At 40.7% G+C, this 23,918-nt stretch overlaps 3 protein-coding genes across 3 annotated transcripts; 2 read left to right on the forward strand and 1 right to left on the reverse strand.

Annotated features, from left to right (window-relative positions):
- The first annotated feature begins 510 nt into the window (after positions 1 to 510).
- On the forward strand, positions 511 to 1,629 carry xcr1b.1 (chemokine (C motif) receptor 1b, duplicate 1). The gene has a single exon (XM_070845122.1). The coding sequence runs from the start codon at positions 531 to 533 to the stop codon at positions 1,608 to 1,610; it is 1,080 nt and encodes a 359-aa protein (XP_070701223.1). The 5' UTR covers positions 511 to 530; the 3' UTR covers positions 1,611 to 1,629.
- Positions 1,630 to 3,828: 2,199 nt separating this feature from the next.
- LOC139214147 (chemokine XC receptor 1-like) lies at positions 3,829 to 4,899 on the forward strand. The gene has a single exon (XM_070844906.1). It carries the CDS (start codon positions 3,829 to 3,831, stop codon positions 4,852 to 4,854), a length of 1,026 nt encoding a protein of 341 aa, XP_070701007.1. The 3' UTR covers positions 4,855 to 4,899.
- A 13,788-nt stretch (positions 4,900 to 18,687) lies between these two features.
- On the reverse strand, positions 18,688 to 19,689 carry neurod6b (neuronal differentiation 6b). Its single transcript, XM_070845570.1, has one exon. The coding sequence runs from the start codon at positions 19,687 to 19,689 to the stop codon at positions 18,688 to 18,690; it is 1,002 nt and encodes a 333-aa protein (XP_070701671.1).
- Positions 19,690 to 23,918: the final 4,229 nt, after the last annotated feature.

Here is a 23,918-nt window from a genome sequence, read left to right on the forward strand (position 1 = left end):
CTTTCAAAAATACTTACTTCCCACTCACATCTAGTGGTAGCCATGCAGATTTGGCTAGCATTAAAGATACTTGACTGTTATTTCTACAGAAACCTTGTGGCAAAATGGAGAGAAGTTGAATTTTGTCTAATAGTTTTATAATTTTCTGAAAAGTAAATAGTTTGTCTGTGGATTGTCCTGAGTCATAGGGATACTGTTAGTGGAAAAAGATTGTTGCTGTAAAATTGTTTTTATGTCCTGAAAACATATTTCTTAATCAGCTCTTCATGTTGTGTGTTGGCATCATACATGAAGACAGAGTTAATTACAAGGAAATATGCTTTTTGGATAAACTGATATGATGTATGAACCATGTGTTACAGACAAAATCTACTCATGTATCAAGAGAACGATATAATAGGTTACTGACATATTACCCTCTCATCCATTACTGTATCATTATGTCTGTGTAATTTGAAGTGTTTGATTGAGCTCCTCTAACTGAGCCTTTCATTTTTTTTATTTAGACTTTCTCTACTTGCTGAAGGGAGATGGCCACAACTGAAGACTTCACAGCTACTACAAGCATCACCCTTGACTCAACACTGGACACAACCTCAGACAGTTATTATGACTATGTCTATGACTATGAAGATCAAGTGTGCAACAAGACAAGCGTCATGCAATTTGGAGCAATATTCACTTCAGTGTTCTTCTCCGTTGTGGTTATCCTCAGTTTGTTTGGCAACATCCTGGTCATTGTGATTCTGGCCAAGTATGAGAATCTCAAATCCCTCATCAACGCTTTCATCCTGAACTTGGCTATTTCGGATCTCTTCTTCACCGCAGGTCTGCCCTTCTGGGCCTACTACCACATGTATGGATGGACTTTCGGGGACGCTGCATGCAAAATAGTCAATGGTGTCTTCTATGTTGGCTTCTACAGCAGCGGTATCCTCCTCATCCTGATGACTGTTCACCGTTTCATAGCTGTCATGAATCCTCTGTCTGGCATTGTGTCCACCAAAGGCCTCTACAGTGTCCTAATATCTGTGGTCGTTTGGGTAGTGAGTATTTGCATCGCCAGTCCGGCCTTCATCTTCACCAAAGTCCTGGAAGAGAACCATTGTGTTTATGTGAGTTCTTACTGGAGCTTGTGGGGAATCTACCAGCAAAACGTTCTCTTCATAGTGAGTTCAGTGGTATTCATTTTTTGCTACTCTCAGATTATATGCAGGCTGCTGCGTCCTACTGCCCAAAGAAGAAAGACCAAAACTTTAAAACTAATATTTACTCTCATGGTTGTTTTCTTCATGGGCTGGGCACCTTACAATATAGTAGTATTTCTGCAGTCATTGTATTTCTGGCCCCAAGCACCTGTTGACTCAGCAGCCGTGGTTTTACAATGTAAAATATCAGAGCGGCTCGATTACGCCTATTACATTAGTCGACTTTTTGCCTTTTCACACTGCTGCCTCAACCCTGTATTTTATGTGTTTGTGGGGGTTAAGTTCAAAAACCACTTGAAAAAAATGCTGAAAAGCTGGGGCCACAACAACAGCAGCATCCCCAATAGACAAAGCCGACTCACAATCATATCGATGACAAGTGCTGAAGAGTTCTCAATGTAGCTGATAACAAGAGCAGAAATGAAACTCGAACTTTCATTTTTTTTATACCAGAAGAAAGTAAACCTAATTCAGAATGGACACAAAAAGGAAAACTAGCATTATTGTCACACAATCTAAATCACCTGCATTACCTACGTTTGGAGGGGTTTGTCGCTTGTTGTGAAACCAGATACAAAAAAAAAAAGTTATTGCCCTTTTAAATTAGCTGAATTGACAAGTTATCATAATATATGATTTTAGTTTGTATTGTTTGGAACAATAGTAGCATTTGCAACCATTTTATGCCAATCTTTTTTTAACAAAATTCAAACAGACAGAGAAAGGGCATGTCAATGATTTAGTTGCTGGTTTAATGTTAAGGTTCACTGCTATGCTAACTGCTATGTGAGTCTATAGTCAGGTCACAGCAGTGCTTTGAGCTAAATGCAAATGTATGCAATGTTAACATACTGACCATTTCAGCTTACCTTGTTAGTATGCTGACATTTGCTAATTGGCCCTAACACAAGATACTGATAGAAGTTTAGTTCTTGTTGAGATTTCAGAAATGTGATCTATCTGACTTCGATGATGGAATGAATGATGGTGTCAGACTGGGTGGTTTAAGTATCTCAAAAATTGCTTATTTCTATTTTCACGCACAACAGTCGAGTTTACAGAGAATGGTACGAAAAACAAAATCATCCAGTGAGTCTTGTTAGTGAGAGAGATGAGAGTAGAACAGCCGGACTGGTTAAAACTGGCAGGAAGGTGATAGTAGCTCAGATGACTAAATAATGAGGTGGATGGGCTACAGCAACACAAGACCACAGCAGGATCCTCTCCTGTCAGCTAAGAACAGGAAACTGAGGCCACAGTGGGCACAGGCTCATCAAAACTGGACAGTAGAAAATTGGAAAAACTTTATCTCACCTGACATTCGATCTCTGTTGTGACATGCAGATGGTCAGAATTTTATGTAACAGGAATCCATGGATCCATCCTGCCTTGTGTCAACAGTCCAGGCTGGTGTTGATGGTGTAATGGTGTGGAGAATATTTTCTTGGCATACATTAGGCCCCTTAATACCAACTGGGACACGTTGAAATGCCACAGCCCACCTGATTAATGCTGCTGACCATGTGCATCCCTTCATGGCCGCAGTCTACCTTCCCTCTAAGGGCTACTTCCAGCAGAATAACTTGCCATGCTCCGATGGCCTGCACAATCCAATACAGCACCTTTGGGATGTGGTGGAACAGGAGATTCGCAGAGTGAATCTACATTAGCTCTAAACTGACTGCGTGATGCTATCATGTCAACATGGACCAGAATCTATGAGCAATCTTTCTCTCACCTTGTTGAACACATGTCATGAAGAGTTCAGGCTTTTCTTGGGGCAAAAGGTGGTGGTGATGGTGGGTGGGGGTACAGTGACATTTGATGTACAGTGTTTTCTACCATAATTCCATAATTTCATAAAATGTCTCTTATAATTTCCAATCAAACTTCCAATCAAACTGTATTTCTGTCTGCAGAATGCAGAATGCATGATTTTGAAATCATGTTAATGAACTGATTTTAGATTCTATTTGATTCACTTTGACAGCATTTTACTTTATATTTTCATGTCACTCTTTGGATCAATTTATATTTTCGCAAACATTTTCAAGAATCATTATTTTCATTTTCGAGAGTGCTTTTGCTTTTAATTATTTGGACTTGTCACATGATAATATCATCATCGTTATTATTTCCATGCTTTACAATGAAATAAAGATCAAACAATTTTGTCAGTGTCTCTGTTTTGAGTAGTAACTCACTGTTGTTTCCGGGTAATGTCATGAAAGCTGCTCCTATGGCACCCTACCAGTTTGAATTCAAAGTAAATTCATGCTCAAAACGCAACACTGATGCAACATCTCTGACTGAACTTGAAACGAGAAGAGGAACCATGAGTTTGTTCTTATATCACAGCTTTTGCCCCACAGTGCATAGTTCAGCACAAATTCAGCAGAAACAGCCGTTGTTCAGGGTAAGTTCCTTAATGTAACTGCTCGTCTTATTTTAGAATAACCTTCTTAATACTTCACTGATCTCTATATTCAAATATTCATATATAATATATTATATATTTTACTCTATTTTTCATAATTTGCTGAAAGGCTGTATATTTGCTCAGTTTTAAGTACATATACCCAGTTTTAGTTTCCTGCCCATGTTTCTTAGAAAACCTACAATGGAGAACTACATGATGAGCGGCGAGGGTGAGAAGAACAGCAGCGATGTGGTATATCTATGTGACGAGGTGTTTGACTTTTCAACCGTCAGTAGTGCCTTCTTCATTCTGATCTTCATCTTAAGTGTCACAGGCAACGTTCTCCTCTTATTTGTTCTTGCAATCTACGAGGACTTAAAAAATATCACAAATCTGTTCATCCTGAACCTGGCCTGCTCTGATTTGGTCTTCACTGTCACACTCCCATTCTGGGCTGCCTATTACCTGCACCACTGGATCTTTGGTGACTTCACCTGCAAATTTATGACCGCTGCATACTTTGTGGGTTTGTACAGTAGCGTCATTCTGCTGACAGCCATGACTGTTGACCGTTTCATAACAGTGGTGCTGCACAACTGGTGGAGCAGCCCTGTAAGGAGGCGGAGGTATGCGATGGCGGCCTGTGCAGCAGCCTGGGTCATTAGCATTGCTGCATCTGTGAGTGATGCAATCAAAGTAGAGGTGGAAACCAGCTGGAACAATCTTTCCACATGTGAGGCTCCCTCTGACGGCCCTGATATCAAGCTGGGATATTATCTCCAAGTGTCACTGCTCTTCTTCCTCCCATTTGTCATCATTGTTTTCTGCTATTCTGCCATCCTCAAGACTGTTTTGCAGGCTACAAACAGAAAACGGTACAGGACTGTAGTTGTGGTGTTATGTATTGTTGCAGCCTTCTTCATCTGCTGGGGACCTTACAACGTTTTGCTTTTCGTCATGTCTATGTATGACCCCAGAGGCTGTAATGAGATTGAGCGCTTGTACATTGCCCATTCAATTTGTCGTATACTTGCTTTTTTTCACTGCTGTATGAACCCTGTGCTGTATCTACTCTCACAGAAGTTAAGAACACATCTCTTGCAACTTTTACACTGCAAGTGTGTCAGGATAAAGTGCAAGGAGAGAGGCACTGCCACTACTGTTATTCAGAATGTGGCTTTTATAGCACAAAACTCTGCTGTTACATTGGACCCACACTCCAAATAGACATTCACTATTGAAATGAAACATGTATTTAACTTGTTTATGCAATGTAGTCTGTCTTTAATATTTTTTTTAAATGTTATATTCTTTATTTTTTTAATGATTTCCAGGATTTTATTTTTGATTACAAACTGTATATCATAGTGTTACCTGTATACCAGATGTTATATTTCTGTCCACATCTGTTTAGTGTTAAGTCTCTGGTTTCATTTGTGCCAGCAGAAATGAATCAAGCAATATCTCTCGTGCACCCACTGTAACTACATATAAAGCAGTTATGTATCTGGTAAATGTATTTCATTTTCTTCCTCTTTTTTTTTTTACATATCAGCGTGGCCAGTTTATTTTGAAAGTATTCCTCTCTGGTGTGACCTTGTCTATGTGACACAGAATAGCCACATTAGCTCTCAGCAGCAGGATCACTAAATATCATTAAAATATAATATAGCAGACTGCATATTTGTGATTAACATCATAGCCAGTCAAGAATGTCTAACTTAACAGTCCATGTACTTTTGGTTGCTTTTCTTTTTGTCTTTTCTTTTATTATTTCATTAATTAAAATATCTCACACGTTTTTTTCCCCCCTTTTCTGTGGTCCAAATATTTTAACTACATTATATGTAATGTGTTTCTCCAGAGCCCTGTCAGTATACTTGAACATGGTTGAATAGCGCAGGCCTGATGGCTCCACGGGGGGTCCAGAGAAGAGTGTACAGGGACAGCTCAGTGGGCCACTGTAACAGCACTCATATCTGTCTCTGGGGGTAGATTAAGCTTAATTAACTAAACCATCCAGCACGCTTGGATGAATGGATACAAGTCAAGGGCAGAGCAGTCACGGGTGTGCTCTCACACAGGCACTGAGAAAGGGTTTTGTGCCAAACATTATTTGGGTGTAATAGCAGCAAAAAAGGGGATACTGTAGCTATAATGAAGTTGTGTCTACAAGTCCTGTATTTAGTCTGTAATGTGTCTTTGTGCAGGTTAACACAAAATATCAGTGAGCAGAGGGATTCCAAACCTGCATTAGGCCTACTGTAAGAGATGCAGTTTGGGTATCAGCCATCCCTCTATCTTGCATATGGTTCCTTGCGTTACAACAATTTATGTTTGCAAACAGCTTTCGGACTTTGGACAACATTTCTGAGAAGGAAGTGATCAAACCTCTCTTCAGTCGCATCTTATCTAGTGTGTCAGCTTGTGGGAAAAGGACTGAAAACTGCAATATGCAAATAAAACAATATGCAAGAAGTTCATTATAAGAACTGATAACATCAAAGATGACAAAGAGGAAACCAAATACAGTAGAAAACTTACCCCACCGAGCTCAAATAGAAAAGACAATGTAAGGCATCCCATTTCTTATCTTCACGTCAGTACAATCTCTTTTCCCAGATCATTTTCTTAGTAAATGATGTTGTTGTTCAATCCTGTTTTTAGCCACAAGCTAAACAGCTGTTGCTGTTTTCTTATTTAGTCTCTGCTACTAGCCCTCTGTGGCCCAAACATTCACTCCCTGCACTTCTTTCCTCCAGGGCAACTCACCCTCCTTTTTCACATTGATATCTCCCTTTTAATTCCAGTTATCTATAACGATAATTACTTCAACCATATGTGAATTTAATTGATGCCTTGCAAATGTGTAAATGTGTGTGTACTTTGTGCATATTGCTAATAAAGTTGTATTGCATGTTAATCTGAACTGTCAGGGAAATGCGTGCAAATCGATTAAGTGTGTCAGCCTTATCATTACAAACAACTGTTTTAGTGAACAAATATGGATGACTTAATCCTCGTATGACATACACTGGCATGTATGACATTTCACTAATGCACCTCATCCTGATTGAATTTGTCATGGGAATAAAATGTTTTAAAAAAGGATTAGAGCCTGTGTTAAACACACACCCTCTCCCACACATAAATGCGAACGCACACATCTTTGTTTTGCTCAAACATGAACCCAGAGAAGTGACGAGTTCATTCTTTGAGACCGTATATTTGATAGGTGATAGATAAAAGAAATAACCACCTCTCATGCTGCATCTTGGCCTTAATTTTGCCACTGCTGTGCTACATTCCTCCACTAGAGGGGACATTCCTCCAATTAAGACAGAAATGTGTTCTCTTATAGATTGAAAAAGAGATTATGAGACTTAACAAAAGAGCTGTGCTGCATGTTTCTGTCTTCTTTTTTTGAGTCAACAACATTTTGGCTGGTGACGTGTTTTTCTACACAACTGTTCTCCACAATGTACAAATGCAGCCCGTCTCCTCATATCCCACTCCCTCATATACCTTTATTTTAGGGTCATCCTCCTCTACTTACCTGCTGTTGTCAGATAGAAAAACACAATGATTAACTACCATGGAGACTTAATTAACTAATCAAACATCTGGATATTCAGACTAAGCCTACTGCAAAGACTTAACCGTCTCTTGTAAGACTGGCCATTTGATATATCAAACAGTGCGTCCTGATGTTTTTTGCAAAATTTTCCCCATCTGGCTTGTTATGTATCTTCGCTTCGGTTTTTTGCAGCATCGCTCACTGCACAACTTAATGGCCATTTTCACGTATTTAATGTATCTTTTACTTTGTGACACTGTGGAGGAATAATCATTGGATAAGGGTTGTGGACAAGAAAAAAGGTTCTTGAGACAACATAACATAACATAACATGGGGATATACTTGATATCAATGTGGCCATACCATTGCATCACATCAGGTGTTCACAATTTCCAAAGAATAACATAAGATAACATACACATATAACATAAAATAACATTGTTTCTCATAACTGTGATACAAATGTTGATATGGTTTTTATTTTTTGATGTCAATCATATCAACTGCTAAACTATGACTATTTTAATTTTCACAATAATTTGCTATTTACCTGCGTCTGATTAAATATGCAACAAAATGAAATGGGTATACTTAAAAAAAACCAACCCTCATTTAGTTTGAAATTGCTAATGTGTGTGTACAAAGACTTAAACTCATCATGAACCGTCTGATTGTTACAGTAGGAGATAAATGAAACCAGAAAACTATTGATGAGCATTATAATTCACTTTATTAGACACACCTAGCACAGCATGTCATACCACATGCTCATTGTATGATATAATCTGGTTTAACCTCACTCGCTTGTGTGGAAACAGTAGAAACACTGTAGAATATAAAACACAATAACACCAGGAACAATGATGAAACACTGATAAAATGAGACGTATGTCCATGAACGTATTGCTGTATTGTGCATTGTTGCAGGATTATTCTCATGCCCACCACAAATTACTGCAATCACATGATCAGCACTAATAAGATGATGATGATGATTAACCAATCAATCCTCGAAGAAGAACCAAAGGAGAAAGCCATTAATAAAGTTAAATAACTGTATTCTCAGGACATAGAACAATATTCTCATACCATGTCATCATAAGATATATGTTTTAATCCAAAGTGCTTGGCCATACTATGAATGAAAGTATTTTTTGGAGTGTCCCAATGAGAGATGGACTCCCAGACCTGGCACTGACTCTTCAGTGCTCTACCCACTGAGCTAATATCCTACAGACCATGCTTTTTGGCTTACCCTTCCTTATCCTCAGGCTGCACCAGCTGCCGTCTACCTCCGACCACACTCCACACCCCTGATATGTTGTCCTCTGCCTGCTTCGTCCCTCCTCCTCCTCATTTGTAGGTGTTCTAGCCCCTATTTTGGCCGCAACTTTCCAAAAGGTGAACAGAAGTGATTTTCAATAGCACCGTGCATGACTAATGGTGGAAACATGTTAAAATCATCGCAGAAATGTCCTTGGGAAGACAAATGAATTTTCAGCAGAATAATTAACTTAATTAACAAATTTGCATGCATATTCATCAGGGCCATTGAAGTCTTTCCAGCTCAGCTTGATGAACGTTGCTGTGTAATAACCAGCTCATTTACATTCTGCCATCCACTGCCATTTGTGTGGATTACTGAGAAAAGGCAAAGTGTGTGTGGGTGTGCATGATGCTAGGGCTACATTGTATTAGCACACACTTCTCTCTTTCCCTTAACATGTCACAGAGAGAGCTTGATGAATTGATTTGACATACTGTTTTGTTGGATATATACTACAATATTGGACCCAGCTGCCTCTCCTTACACATACACACTGATTCATATATGCATGCATTCATCCACACATACATTGCGCGAATGCGGCTGATGGAGACCTGACTGTGTGTGTGTGCTCTACACCCATATCTCCTTGCATCCCCCCCCCCCAACCTCTCCCCTCAACCCCCCTTCTCTCTGGTGGGCAGTTCTTGGCACCGATCCTGAGTCGTAAACTCTCCTGGGTTGCCAGACTGTGCGTTGTTAAAAACGTGAGGCCCTCCGTACCCCCTCCCCGTCTCTGCAGGGCAATCTTTAAAGGCAGCAAGGTGTGACGGCACAGACTGGCAGCTTGGCAGCCATGCCCGAGGATACCAACGCTCCGTCAGCCGTGAACGGGCACCATCACATGGGCTCGCCTAACTAATACGCTCGCTGTACATGTGCCTTTCTCATGCCTCATCTGTGCCAGTCAGAGACAAAGGAATTCATTAAGAAATTTCACATAGCGTTGTTTTGTGATTTTGCCGGGATATAGCTAATTGGGAATTTCACACGAGCTAAGGTAACTGAGGTAGAGATTATCCAAATGAGTTCGGGAAAAGTTAATTACACTCACTTGGCTCGATGTGCCCTTGATCTGGTTGGGCAGGGAACAGATCAGGGAACAGAACAGGAACATTTATTTTAAGCTTGTGCGGGTATTTCTCTAACAATATGTTTCTCAATTTCATCATGGGTTTTTTTTTTCCCTGACCTGTTAGAGAGAGACACTTCCCCGCAGGTCAGAGAGCTGCTGCACCAGTGACATTATCATGCCAACATAAAAAGGAATGCAAAGCAAATGCTTTTGCATCTTTAACATAACCGACATTGTGTAGTGTCCTGAGATTTTACAGGAGTAATTATCACATTTTAACAAGAAAAGAAGTCAGCATCACCTGACACATCAAAACTTGTGATATTCAGCATACTTTCTTCCTTTTGCTTCTGTGATACTTTCTCCTACGCTTTTGCGTGCAGACATATGTTTGACACTTGAAGCTGTTATCATAACTGGAAGTGTGAAAGAGAATTGTTGCAGTAATATGCCGCTCTTGAGTGTTGTGACAGGAAAATGCTTTTCAGATACAGAATTGGCATTTACAAGTCTAGTCTGACACAACAGTGTTTTGTCTTCCATACTGATTGAACAGTGAAGCCAGATTTGCAAATGAATTTCTCCAGAAATGCTTTGGTAGATTCCTTGGAGAATAAGTTGCACGATAAAATAGATCCTGTGCTTATTGAAAGACTTATTGCATTTTTAATGACATGTTTTACTCATAAAAAATCTCATTTATTGTGTCGTCTGACCCTCTTTGTTTTGAAGCTTCCACTGAAGCAAGACGGATAGAAAACACAAATGGACCATTAAACTGACCTTCAAACTGGGCCCTATGAAAATCAAATGGCTGTCACCACACTGATGGGAAAATACAGAACTACAGCCTGTTTCCCTCCAGTGAGAAATATGAAAAACATACATCACATGCTCATTTTCATGATCCTCCTTTTTGAAGTAGCAACAACTCTCTCAGCTCAAGTGAATAAATGAGTGAAAGTTTCGATCATAGAACATGAAAGGAGGGTTTGCATGGATGGAAAAGGCAGGCTCTCCCCTGCAGACTTGCTTTGTCGGCCTGCTGATGTGATTGTTGCTTTTCTATAATAGCTGCAGTGCTATTATTGTTCAAACTCGTCGTCTGATCCCCGGCTAAGTCACACACACACACACACACACACACACAAACGTACGCAGTGCTGTTTTACCAGAGGCATCTATGAAGATAAAACAACACCTGGATTTACCAAGAAGGGATGAGGATCGTGCCTTTAAGGTAGATCTGTGGAGTCCGTTTCACACACATTAAGAGAAAAGTGTATTTTCAACATTAGCTACAGCACTTGGCCAAGTCTATCAGAAAATAAAATCTTGTAGCTTCTTTGTATTCCTCCTTTTGAGGTAGAGGGTGGGATCTAAATCGACGATGGTACTGTTTGATGGTGCAATTGATGAGAAAGTTCTGAAGAAAGTCCCAAAGCCTCTGAGGAATTTGATTACCTCCATCCATTATCTGCACAGTGAGCAATCGCGAGGCTCACCATCTGTCATCCGTTTCATTTGCATCGTCAACACCTGCCCTGCCTGTTTATGCCTTCACATTTTTTATAAGCTGTCTTTCATGGCAGGGAAAAATGTTGACTTTTCCCTCTAAATACATTAATTCCACAAGTTCAAAGAACATATTGAACACAAACCACTTGGTTTATGTCTAATAGAATGTGGAAATACTCCTTTTTATTGCTGCATATTTGAAGAAAAAAAATACATTCAAGCTGCTTTCACAGCTTAGTGAACAATAAAGTTTCATTTCATGGATAAATTGCTGCAAGATAGATAGATAGATAGATAGATAGATAGATAGATAGATAGATAGATAGATAGATCCCATCCTCCTGTTTGTTACTAACACACTGTGCTGCATACTCCCTCTTCTCTCACTCCCTCCCTCTCTTCTCCATCCTCCCCCATCCATCCATCCCGTCTCCCATATCCCCAGGTGGTGCCGACGGCTGCGGGGCCCATTAGCGACAGAATTCCTGCCTCCAGCAGGCCATGCGTGTCCCGAGTGACACATTTTTGGACCGACACCAAGAATCCAACCCTCCACAGACAGCTCACTTCCCTCTGCAGTCACCACAGTATGTGCGTGTGTGTGTTTGTGTGTGTGTGTGTGTGTGTGTGTGTGAGAGAGAGGCCTTACGAACACAGCATGAGTCCCACAGGAAATGCTTGAAAGGCAGTATGGGACAGATTGGTGATGGCGCAGAATGGACTAGAATACTAAAAAGAAATGCAAAGATATTTTACATACAAAGATCATACATCGATAAGGTGACTCTCCTGCCATGTCAGGACATTTGTTACAGCAGTCACCTCCACAAGATCTCCCATCTGCACTTCTTCCAATGTAAACTGCATAGAAGTATTTTCTTTCATAAAAAAAATTAATTGGATTTTGCTGATGTAGGCTACATTGCTGTTTGTTGATGCTCTTTGCCAGCTGATGCTTGTGTACCAAATTTTATCCTGCTCAGGGAAGACAACTTCTTCAAAATGAGATTTTCTTATTTAATTCGCCATTCATTGCATACAGTGAAAGTTGTCACTAGAGCGATTATCTCAGCTGAGTTGATTGACATGAGTGATATTTGATGGCTTATCAAGAATCTTATTAATCATATGGCGTAGTGATTGTACGTTATGAGTTAAGAAAGAGCTCTAAGTCCTTTTGGTATAGATATTATGAATGGATTCTTTCTCCATACTAATAGATAGTTAATTATGTACCTAATGACTCTTCACAAAGCACTATATAATTAGTCTATGATGAGCCGAGAAAGTTCCTACTTGTTCTTACATGTTTAATGTTGGTGATTTCTCATTTCCAAATGGGAATGTGGGCGATAGTGGTCTAACATTAGAGTCAGTAGAGCTACAGAGAGGTATTGATATCTATCTATCTATCTATCTATCTTAATTAAAACATGAAATGAAACTCTTCATACTTCACTAAACTGTGAAAATAGCATATTTTTTTAAATGTGTAGCAACAAGCTAGCTAGCCATCTAGCTCAATCTAGCTACCTAGCTACACAGATATCTAGCTAGGATCAAATTATCATATATATTATATGAAATTAAACAGTTTATTCTTCAGTAAGTTGTGAAAGCACATTGAATTTATTTTCAAACGTTTTTAATGTTCAATATGGCCTTTGAACTTGAGGTATTAGTTAATGTTGTTATATATCTGACTAACTTGCTAGCGTACTATGTAGCTATCTAGCTGCAACAGAAAGTAATGTAGCTAGCATCAATTTAACCGTTACATGAAATGTGAAAATAGTTTATTTTCTAAACTGCAGCACTAAAAAAGTTTCCATTTTTTATTAAAAAAAAACAGTTTCCCACATTCATAATGTTCTTACAATTTGTGGATTTTAAGTCAAAAACCCAGCAAGGAAAATTAGTTTATTAAGAATAACTGTCTCTCTAGCTTGCTAATAATCGACTTTCCACCACTTTATCTATGAAATGAGCACAGTATTGCTCACTAAGCTGTGAAAGTAGCCTAAATGTGTATGAAATTGAGGTAATTATGTGTTAAGAGGGAACAGTCAACACTTTTCCTTGTCCTTTAGTCAGTTTACAGAGGTGTCAATCTATCTATCTATCTATCTATCTATCTCACATCACAGTGCAGTCTCGACTACCAGATGCTTGTCTTCACAGACGAGGGAATCGAAACCACTTCACCCAGTAGCACCCGTGTCTCTCAGCCTGCCCTGAAATAGGGTGTTGCTGGGGTGTCAGAGGATCACACCCCTGTATGCTTCCCACCTGCTCCAAAACCCACCCTATACTCTCTCATATTGTAGCCACACACACTCTCTCTCTCAGGCACATATGCATACACCCAGTCAGAGCACCCCTAGACAAAGAGCACAAAGCACAAAGGTGATGTAGTGACAGATGCTCCTGTCACATACTTAGCATATCTCCACCTCTAAAATAGTGCAACTGCAGGAGTTGGTCTGACTCTCTCACTCCATGGAAATCAGCGCCGCTATTCATCCCTCGTTCATTTCCACTCCCCGACGGATGAAAGCAGCTCTTAAACCACAATCCCTCACCCAATATTTATCCAATCTGACCAAATATTATAATTAATGCCTGTGTCTCTCCTCTCCTCTCTGCCTCAGGCCAATATATTCCCCTCATCTCCCTCCCTCCCACCCCATCTAACCTTTCAGTGCCAAGTTCACAGATAGAGAGAAAGTACTTCCTGTGAGAGGCCGGGCCGGCTGCCAGAGAGACTGATCCACCAATCTGACACGTTAATGAGATCCTGGCCCATAGTACTGGAGTGTCAGGCCTCCTCTGCTGCAGCATCAGCCCTGCAGTGACCTGCAACACACACACACACACACACTAACACACACAAACACACATTCACGTTTTTACTCATATGTGTAATTTTTTTCACACGTGCACCCACACTCACAGAAATATAAGCAAAAATGAATCTGTGTGGGTCTTGGCACACATGCACGCATACACTCACACAAACACACATACACATACACACGCGCGCGCACACACACAAGCACTTTGAGAAGGGGGTTCAGCTCCTTAAATCTGTCTAATTAAAACACCAAATCCCTCTACTCCCCTCACCCACCAATCCTCACTTCCAAGCCACACACACACACTCACACCCCACCCTCATCCACCCCCACTGCCACCATCCCCAATTCCGCAGGAGAAATGATTATTAGGAATTTAATGGGGGAACGTTTCCCATCCCACACCATCTGGGGCTTGGGAATGGCACAAAATTTGAGGATGCTTGCCGACGTGGTGAGGAACATTATTTTCATTTTTCTTGACTGGGTGCTCGGATTTTTCAGACATTGCAGGAAAAGGCTCCTGATTACAATATATTACCATAATATATTAAAAAATAATGTACATATAAAGATGAATTCATGTTTGTTTTTGCTGTGTTCCTGTTATAGGTGGCTGCATAAAACTTTTCTCAACTTCTGAGATGATTAATGTCATTCTGCAAGTTATCCCTATAGAAGCACAGCGTTTGTTTTGCGCTCATTATGACACCACATCTCAGATTGCAAATGCACCTCTTTGCAATATATATCCCCCATTCCTCTCCCTCACCTCCCACACAGAGCCGGGCCATATGCTCCCTCTCTCCCTCTCTCTCCCTCTCTCTCTCTCTCTCTCTCTCTCTCTCCCTATACTTCTTTCTCCCCCTCTCTCCCTCACTCTCTCTACACAGCTTAATGAGCTGCATGAATGTAGGGGTACGTGTACATGTTTGACCCCGTGCTAAACTGCCGCACATCGCCCCGTGGACCCCCGTGGGCGTGAAACACCCCCCCCCATCTCCACCCCCAGCCCCCTCAGCTCCTCCTCACCCTCATGAGCTTCTCAGTGAGGCTCCAGAGGGATTTCAATCTGCATCTCCTCCACACACATGCATACATATATATTCACATGCACACAAACACACACACACACCCAATGGCAGAAAAAGCATTAATACTGACGTGGTGAGAATTTCAGTGGATGAGATGAATAAAATCTGGTGAAGAATGGGGGGCTAAAGAGGTGATTTCAGGGCCCCAGAGGGACCTCCAGTAACCCGCTCTTCCATTTTTATGATGATACAGAGGAAGAGAGGGATGAGTGAGGGAATGGAGACAGGAAAACAAGTCTTATTCCCAAAAAGAAAACCCAATGTTTCTTATTTTCCTCTAGGAAGAAAGAGTTGAATTTGTGATTTCCTGGATTTGCTGAATGTTTGCTGTCTTGGCTGGTGGAAAAGCTGCATTTATTTCATTATGTAAATTAAAATGCTGCAAAGAATGCATGAAATTCGTTCTCTTCCACAGAAGAGAGAAAAAATAGATACTGTTAAGTGATGCTCTGCTTTGTGATTTAAGAGTTAAAACTGATTCATTCTTCCCATGAGAAGTTTCCATCAGGCTTTCCTGACTTTTTTTTTGTTGTTGTTGTTGCTCTTTTAATTCCCCACATTTAGATTAGAACTTAATTCAAATGTATGCAAAGCTTTTTTTCTTAACTTCATGGTCACCTGTGAAATGATGGAGTGATTGAAAGTTAGATTACAGTGTATGATGACCCTGAAATTACTCTCTGAACAAAATTAACAAGAATTTCATCATGATTTTCATCTTCATATATTCTTTTACACTAGTTTCTAAATATGTTTTTGAATGCAGTGCCATACATGTGTCTGCAGGCCCCTTCTAAAACTCACCTTTTCCCAGAGCACATACTGTTTCTCACATCTCTTTCAACTTAAAAGCCACAGTTATCCAATTTTAAGAATTTAAAAAAAAAAAAAAAAAAAAGACAGTCAGAGTTCCTAAGAGAAAGTGCTGAAAGTTGTTAATGTTTTTCACGTATAGAGATTATTTTGTTGTTGCTGTTAAACTGTGATTTCGTTTATGGAGGTCAGAGCTTAAGTTTACGGTTCTCTTTATATCTTCATATAGATGTGAGTTATGAATTTTGCTCGTGTGCTGTTTTATATTTAATTCATGAATTAGTTATACATTTAATTTATGACTTTGATATTTCAACAACAAAAAAAAAGTCCTTCTACCTTTAAATAATCAGCATTAGACTGTCATGCAGGGCAGGGCCGTAATGCCCCAAAACTCAAAAAGAACAAATGTTTGTGTTCGCGGTGATTTTCACGCACTTATTCTTTTAATATTTCCATATTTTAATATGATATAATATCATAATAAATACTGTGTGCTATCTCTACGGGTTAGCAAACTGTGAGAATAAAATTTACGAAGGTGCGTAGATGTTCATTCAAATCCTGGTGTTAAGGATCAAGGTCAAATAGATTTTTAAAAATACTGTAAAAAGACTTTACTGTAAAACTTGTGTTGTTTCTCATTTGGAGAGTGTGACCACCTTTAACAGGAGATGCTGCATCAACCAGTTCCTCCTCTGTCTGTCCTGACTGGGAGGACTGGGATCACTTGTCTCTGGCTGACATCCAACACCTCGTGGGCACACATCGGCCATCTGATCGACTGCAGTTAAATCAAATTATATCGACAAGCCTCTTTCACATTAAAAAAATAAAAAATAAATCCCAGCGAGAGATTTGCGTAAACTTTTGCAGCTTCATATTTCAACGTGAATTGTTTAATTAAAATGAAGTTAAATAATTTGTATCTAAGGATTAATTTTTTGGGGGGTTGATTAAAAAGTATTTTTATTGTTTGTAACTTAAGCTGTGTCGCTTTACGACCGAGCTAATAGACAACAGGCCCAATGGGTGCTGTGTCAACACAACCTCAGAGGTTCTGCGGGGTTATTAAAGGGTTCAATTACTCTAAAATAAATAATAAAAGATAGAAAATACGCCCGGGGCGTTTTTATCTTGATTTATTTTCAATTTTTTTTCAAATTGCTGTCTGCCTGCTGTCGATCATCTCCACAGAAAGCTGAGACGCTAAAAGCCTCTCACAGCCTCTTCTTTTTATTGCGACAAACACATCACAAAACATGAACACATTACTTCACGAATATTTCGATCCATAACGAGTTTTCAGGAGTATGTGCGTGTGTGTGTGTGTGTGGATGTGTGTGTGTGTGTGTGTGTGTGTGTGTGTGTGTGTGTGTGTGTGTGGTGCTGGTGGGGGGGGGGGGAATGAGAAATATCGTCCAATAATCATTCATCATTCAGGTAAAGTTACAAAAGCAACAGAATTTATGAGTACAGTCACCAACATTGTGCAGAAATACATGAAGTGTCTCACAGCTGCTCTTCAGCAGGAACAGGGAAGTGTACAAAGTTCACATCAAACAATCCAAAACTGTCATTTCGTTGCATATTGATGGTGATCATCTCTTTTTTAAGGCATGTGTCTCGGATTCGGATAGTTTTGTTCACCTCATACAGACGGATTTTCCTTCCAGTCCTTCGACTTCCAGCTGCAGTGAAATATTGTACACAACAATGCAACATAATCAAACTTTAAATGTATGGAAATTCACATAAAAGGTAACACTGTTGGATTTTACAATATTGTTTTTTTTTTTATAATATATTATCCACATTCAAATTGACTGACTTATATTAAATAAGTTTAAATAAATAAATACAATAATAATTTACATTCACCTCGTTACCACACTATTTACTCCAAATACAAATGCATTTAAGTTTTTTCCCCCACAACTTCCTGTATTTATAGGACCAATTCAGATGACATCATCACCAGGTCTCCTAAACACATGCACTATTTTTTCAAACAATTAATTTTTGTGTAATTGTCATCGTTTTAATTAGATCATGAGAAACGCCCTGTGAGAGGAAATATTCATATATCATTTTAATAAGCAAAGATTGCATTTGGCTGCCTTGCATAGCTCAATTGACCTTTATTGCTAACAGACTGAATCTCTGAACTCCAGTCATTCTCAGCAAACTTCCCTGATGAGGTGAAACATTTAGATTCTTCTTCCCCGGTTGGTTCATTTTGCTGATTTTATCATTTTTGCTGACTGCTGTGAAGCTATTTCAATGACCAGAATAATCTAATTAATTGTCCAACTTATCAGCTTTATCTAACCCACACCATGACCGACATCTGCAGTACAGCCATTAACAAACATAGTGCACTGTGACTGTAAACAATTTGCTCCAAACCTGCATCTTTAATGAATTATTCTACATTTGTGGTTATCCACTGGAGACAGATATGTGGCAGTGAGCCATCAAATCTGAATTTTTCCCTAAACGAATCAGATCTGCTGTCAGATTTCAGTTATTTCATTTGTTTCCAAAGCAGAATCTTTCTTTTTGTGTTTTTAGGCCAAAGTCGACACAATTTTACAGGAATTGAGCTCAATTGAAACAATCGTGTCTAATTTGGAGACTGTCATTGTGTTTCAAAGGAAAACATTACTGAACACAGAGTGACTTGTTAAAATGGGCATTTTTGCAGTGCATCAGCGTGTCTGGAGTCAATTTCGTTCCACACTCGACATCTGCGGGGGGAAATTGCATCGCTTCTGAAACTTGAACTTTGTCCAGCTGATTAATTGTGGAAAGAGCCATTAACTTCCCCTTGTGCTTGGAATGACTGGCTGCGGACGTGCAGGTCGTAGGGGAAACGGGCCTCTGGGGAGACCCGGTACATGGAGTTGTGCGCAAGAGCCGTGCGTCCTGGCGCACTGCAGTAGCGCATGCCATAGTGGCTGCTCTTGCTGTAGTCTGGAGGATCGTCGTGCTTTAGGGAGAAAATCCCGTTGAAGTTCATCGGGGGGCTGAGCTGTCCGTCGAAATGCGGGCTCGCGCTCTCTGGGGACGGGTTCTCGTAGTAGGGCTCGTACGCGCCGCTGTAGCTGTAGTGTCTGAACGGTTTGGCGCTGCTGTCCAAGGTGCTCCCGCTGTGGCCGGGGGGCGTGTTCACGTCTGAGCCGTGGTACGAGTACATGGCATCGTAGGGCGATCTGCCAGAGAACATGACCTCCCCGTTGTGGTCTGTGAGGAAATTTCTCGCGTTCAGCTGCAAACAACCGGCCACCAAGTTGGTCGTGGGCTGAGATAATCCTTTGCACAAAGTCTGTACGAAGGCGAGGAGGTCCGGTCTCTTCCCTGCGCTCAGAGTCTCTGACAGGGCCCAGATGTAATTTTTGGCCAGTCTAAGGGTCTCAATCTTGGACAGTTTTTGAGTTTTGGAGTAGCACGGCACAACTTTGCGCAGGCTCTCCAGTGCCGCGTTCAAGCCGTGCATCCGGCTGCGCTCTCGGGCGTTGGCTTCGTTGCGGCGTACCTTGGACCTGTCATTTGGCTCCTTGCTGAGCTTTTTTTTACGGGGTCCCCGCTTTTTAGGAAGCCCGTTCTCGTCCTGGTCGTCCTCTCTTTCGTCCTCCTCTCTGTCGGAGACGTCCTCGGCCTCCCTCATGTCTGAGTCGGACCTGTCTGGGTTGTTTTGGCGCTCCTGCTCCAGGCTCTCAGGTAAGCTTTCACGGGGATAATTGGCACCAAACCGCGGTTCACACATCATATGAGATTCCTCGAATGGCAGTGTCAGCATATTTCCTGTAGAGTCAAAGCAAGAAACATAAAGTATGAGGGCAGAGTACAACACAGACGTCTTCTGAAGGTTGTCAGTTAATTACCTCGTGAATGGGTCCTCCCAAGAGGAAGAGGAACAAATTGCAAGGCCAATGTCACAGCTTGCTACCTTTTCAAAGACACTCAACTTCACTGTCTTTGGATTTACGCTTTTAAACGGACACAAAATCACACATTTAAAGCAATAAACCCAAACTCTAAAAGTCAGCGAATGCGTAAGAAATATAACAACTAACAGTACTAACCTCAGGTCAGCGTGCACCTTGCATGTTGCCTTATATCTCCTCTGAATCTGCAGCTTCTTCCCCTGCAAACCACAAATTAAAGGAAAAAGCTCAAACCTGCGCACCCTCTTTTCTCTGCCTTGCTGTGTTCTGCTCTTCCTCTTCTCTCCCCCTCACTCTCACTCTCTCTCTCTCTCTCTCTCTCTTCCCCTTCCCTCTCTCTTTGAGGAATGACACTCATGCCAACAGCGGGTACCCATGCCATCTGCCGCTGACGTCTTGTGGCAGCCGAGACCACGTGTTCAGTGTCCCGTGGGACCTCCATTCCGTACCGATCATCTGGCAGCTCCGGTAATGGGCACCGGGAGGCCCGCGTTTACCGTCAAAAACACAGACCGGAGAGGGATAACAACTAATATCTGCATCTCCTCGTGTAAGAGAGATGAATTAATGTCTTTTTGTCTGGAAAAAAAAACGAGGGATGTGTGAGTCTGCAGGCATCCTCAACAGGTGACATAGATAGACAGGTTTCCTATTAGAAAAACTCTACTCTGAATTGTATTTATTCAATTATTTGCACATACAGTCTCCTATTGTAAGCGACATAAGAAGTAAAGTTAAATACATACTTAAACTGAATGTTAAAAGGTCAAAAGCAGGATTCTGTATTTCTGACAGAAAGATGCAAATGCGGAAAACAAAAGGCAACAAAAAGATTTGAATAATACTCCTTTGTGTTAACCTGGGCTCTCTTAAACAGCTCAAATAGAGTCCATAGCACAGTTTTATCATTCTGATACCTTACTTTCAGAATTATTCTTGAGAATGACTCATAAACATGATTTTGAACTGATTCAGAAAATGCCACATTGACCACAGCTGTATAACAAGGTTAAATACAACAGACTTCAGCTTTTTTTTACGAATTAACCCTCAATCCCAAATAAGTATGTTTGTTCACTAGAGGTCAAACAGGGAGTTTGGCACACCCCAAACACAAGAGACATCACCATGAAGGATGAAATAGGAACCATTTCTTTGTCTTCAAATGCCCTTTTTTTGCAGACAAAGGGGATAGATATATTTGTTCATGCTTACGCCCTGCAGTACTGTTCATATTTTGTTACCTTCTTCAGACCAGTTTGTCACAAAAGGGAAAGTTACCGTTTAAATACTTTTCTACACATTAGACCACACTCTCAAGTATGTCCTTTTTTTGTCCAACAAACAGTCAACAACCCAAAGATATTCAATTTAAAGGTCCCATATCATGTAAAATGAACTATTCCAAGTCTTTTCAGCATAGTTATGTGCCTACAGAGTGCCAAACTACCAGAAAAGACCGTCCTCTCTCTGTTTCTCCTGCTCCATCTTTCATAAATGTGCCTGGAAACGCTTCGTATAGATTTGGCTCCCTTTATGATGTCATAAGGGGATCTGTTGAACATGTGACCTCCTCCAGCCCTTCAGCAGGCCGACCGTCCCCACTCACTGAAAACCTCCCGAGTCCACCTCGTTTTCATCCATTGCCTTTTCCTTGCTGACGTCATCACCCGGTAATACAAAGATGTCAAAGGCAAGAGTGAAGCAGCAGATTGTTTATGTTCTTCTAAATCGGAGCGCTCAGAGGGAGGCTGAAAACAGCGGCAGCAGCCATGTCTGCTGTGAGAAAAGAAAAAAAAAGAGAAAGAAAAGAGTTTTTTGAACATTAAACCATGTAAACCTGTTCTTGTTGGACTTCCAAATACAAGTATGATCTTGAGAAGGAACAGAATAAGGGACCTTTAAAACAGAGAAAATCAGCCCGTCCTCACATTGGAGAAGCTACAACCAATGAATGTTGGGCATTCTCGCTAAAAAAATGATTGAAGCGATTATCAAAAAGCAGATGAATTTTCTATTGATCATCTAATCGATAATAATCGACGGACTGATCGTTGTGTAATACTCAATATAAAGTAGGTCAAGAAATTCCAGCAGGCCCCTCACATGCAGAGGATGGTGTGAGCTTACCAGGGGGGCGTGCACAGCAGTGGTACCTCAGGATCGTAGACATTAAGTACACCCCATGGAAAAGGCCCAGTGGCACGCTGCCAACTCCTCACTGGGGCACAGCTGGCACTTGATATGGGTATATGCACTCCTCAGTTATGTGGAACACACACACACAAGCGCACACGCAAACGTGTGCCTGTGAGTGACCTTGTTGCAAGGAGAATCAATTAAAGCGACTTATCAATCTCTTTATATTGGACATTACAAAACATCGATCAGCAGTCTGGGCCTGGGAGCCGAGAGCCACGGTGCGGTGATGACACCTGGGTGTGAGTTCAGGGCGCGACGGTGACAATCACAGCGTGTACACACACTGGTGACTGTGCTTACACTTCACCTGCGCCAAACATGTGTTGACTGGCAAGTGTGCCTGTCAGCAGGCCTGTGCACAAACAAACTGTACCATGAACACATCCAAAAATACACACACAAACACACACCATGAAAAATAATAATAACAAAAAACAAAAAAAACACAGTCCCTTCATCACTGCCGTCCCCCCAAAATGCCTCAGCTGGTCTGCTGATCGTTCTGGTCCAGCACACACACAATCCTACACACACACACACACACACCAGCATCTGATGAGTCAAACTCCCCATCTCAGACTAATCAGTTGACTGCACTAATTGCAAATGCAAATATGCAAATTTATATTAATTAATTACTCCACTAATTAGTTCTCTTGTCTTTTCAGGTAATAAATCATGGTGTGGTTGAGGGAGAAAGAAAGAGAGAGAGACAGAGACATGGCAGTGATCTTTTGTCTGCTACAAATCCGTGTTTCAGGTCTGAATCTGATCTTGTGATGTTTTTGGGACGGTTTTCATTACAACTGTCCTCCTCTGAGACTCCTCAACTTTCCTTTTTAAACAACAATTCTAACCCAGTTAATTATTTCAGTTGATATTTTATGTGTCATACTTCAAGGGTGGAAGCATTGTAATTTGAGAGGTATAACAAATAGCAGAGGTTGGTAAATCAGGATGTCTCGCTGACAGTTCTTGCCTGTCAGCTCTTTTAATTATCACATTATCAGCTTTTATAGGCACGGTGCGTGGTGTGGAGCTGCAAATGAAGGCGCCACTGATCGCACGCTGAGTTGCAAGCGTTTCTCAATTGATGTCAGCAGATGAAGGGAGTTCGTGTGTGGATGAAGAGTGCAAGGTGAAGTGGTTGAGGAAATAGCATTGGTGTGGTAATACAGCGTGATTCTGTCCAAAATCTGATTCACTGCACATCTATAGAGTTACGTCTTAAAGGTCATTTGTGTAGTCAAACCCTGAGAGGCAGAAAAAAAATGCTCCAAAATGAACTCCAAAGACAAAACATGTATTTTATTTTTTGAAATCCTGACACTGACTGTAATGAGCCTCATGCTGTTAATTTTCAGTTTCTCAACGGTCTAACAGCTCTCACTATTTATTTAGCATTACCTTACGCTGAGGTGCAAGTATAAATATCTAAAGCCAAAACACAGAGGCTAAATAAGGAAGTGCTTACGCAGTCCCAAATACGAGTGCAAGTAATTTATTCTGAGTACTTGTTGATACTTAATGCCCAGGTGAATACCACGGTTGCTCCTGTTGAATCATTTCACATTCATGCTCTCACACTATAAACCTGCTGTTGGAAGATTTATTGTCTTTATTTATGATAAAAACGCTCCCAAGTCACTTTACATTTTGCTCTTTTGCAACACCTCAAGTGTGTGTAGTCTTTTTCCTCCATTTCTTTTATTTAACGGGGTGAAAGTCTCTTTGAATCTTATTTCAAGAGAGATCAGGCTGACAAGGCAGAAAAACAACAGTAAAACAAACTAAGTTACAAACCCTGTTCCTTAGAAATTGCCTTTGTGTTCTTCAAATAGCAGGAAACATGGCTGCCGCTGGATTACATTTGCTGGCA

This window comes from Pempheris klunzingeri, chromosome 15, assembly GCF_042242105.1.
Source record: "Pempheris klunzingeri isolate RE-2024b chromosome 15, fPemKlu1.hap1, whole genome shotgun sequence".
Lineage (NCBI taxonomy): Eukaryota > Metazoa > Chordata > Actinopteri > Acropomatiformes > Pempheridae > Pempheris > Pempheris klunzingeri.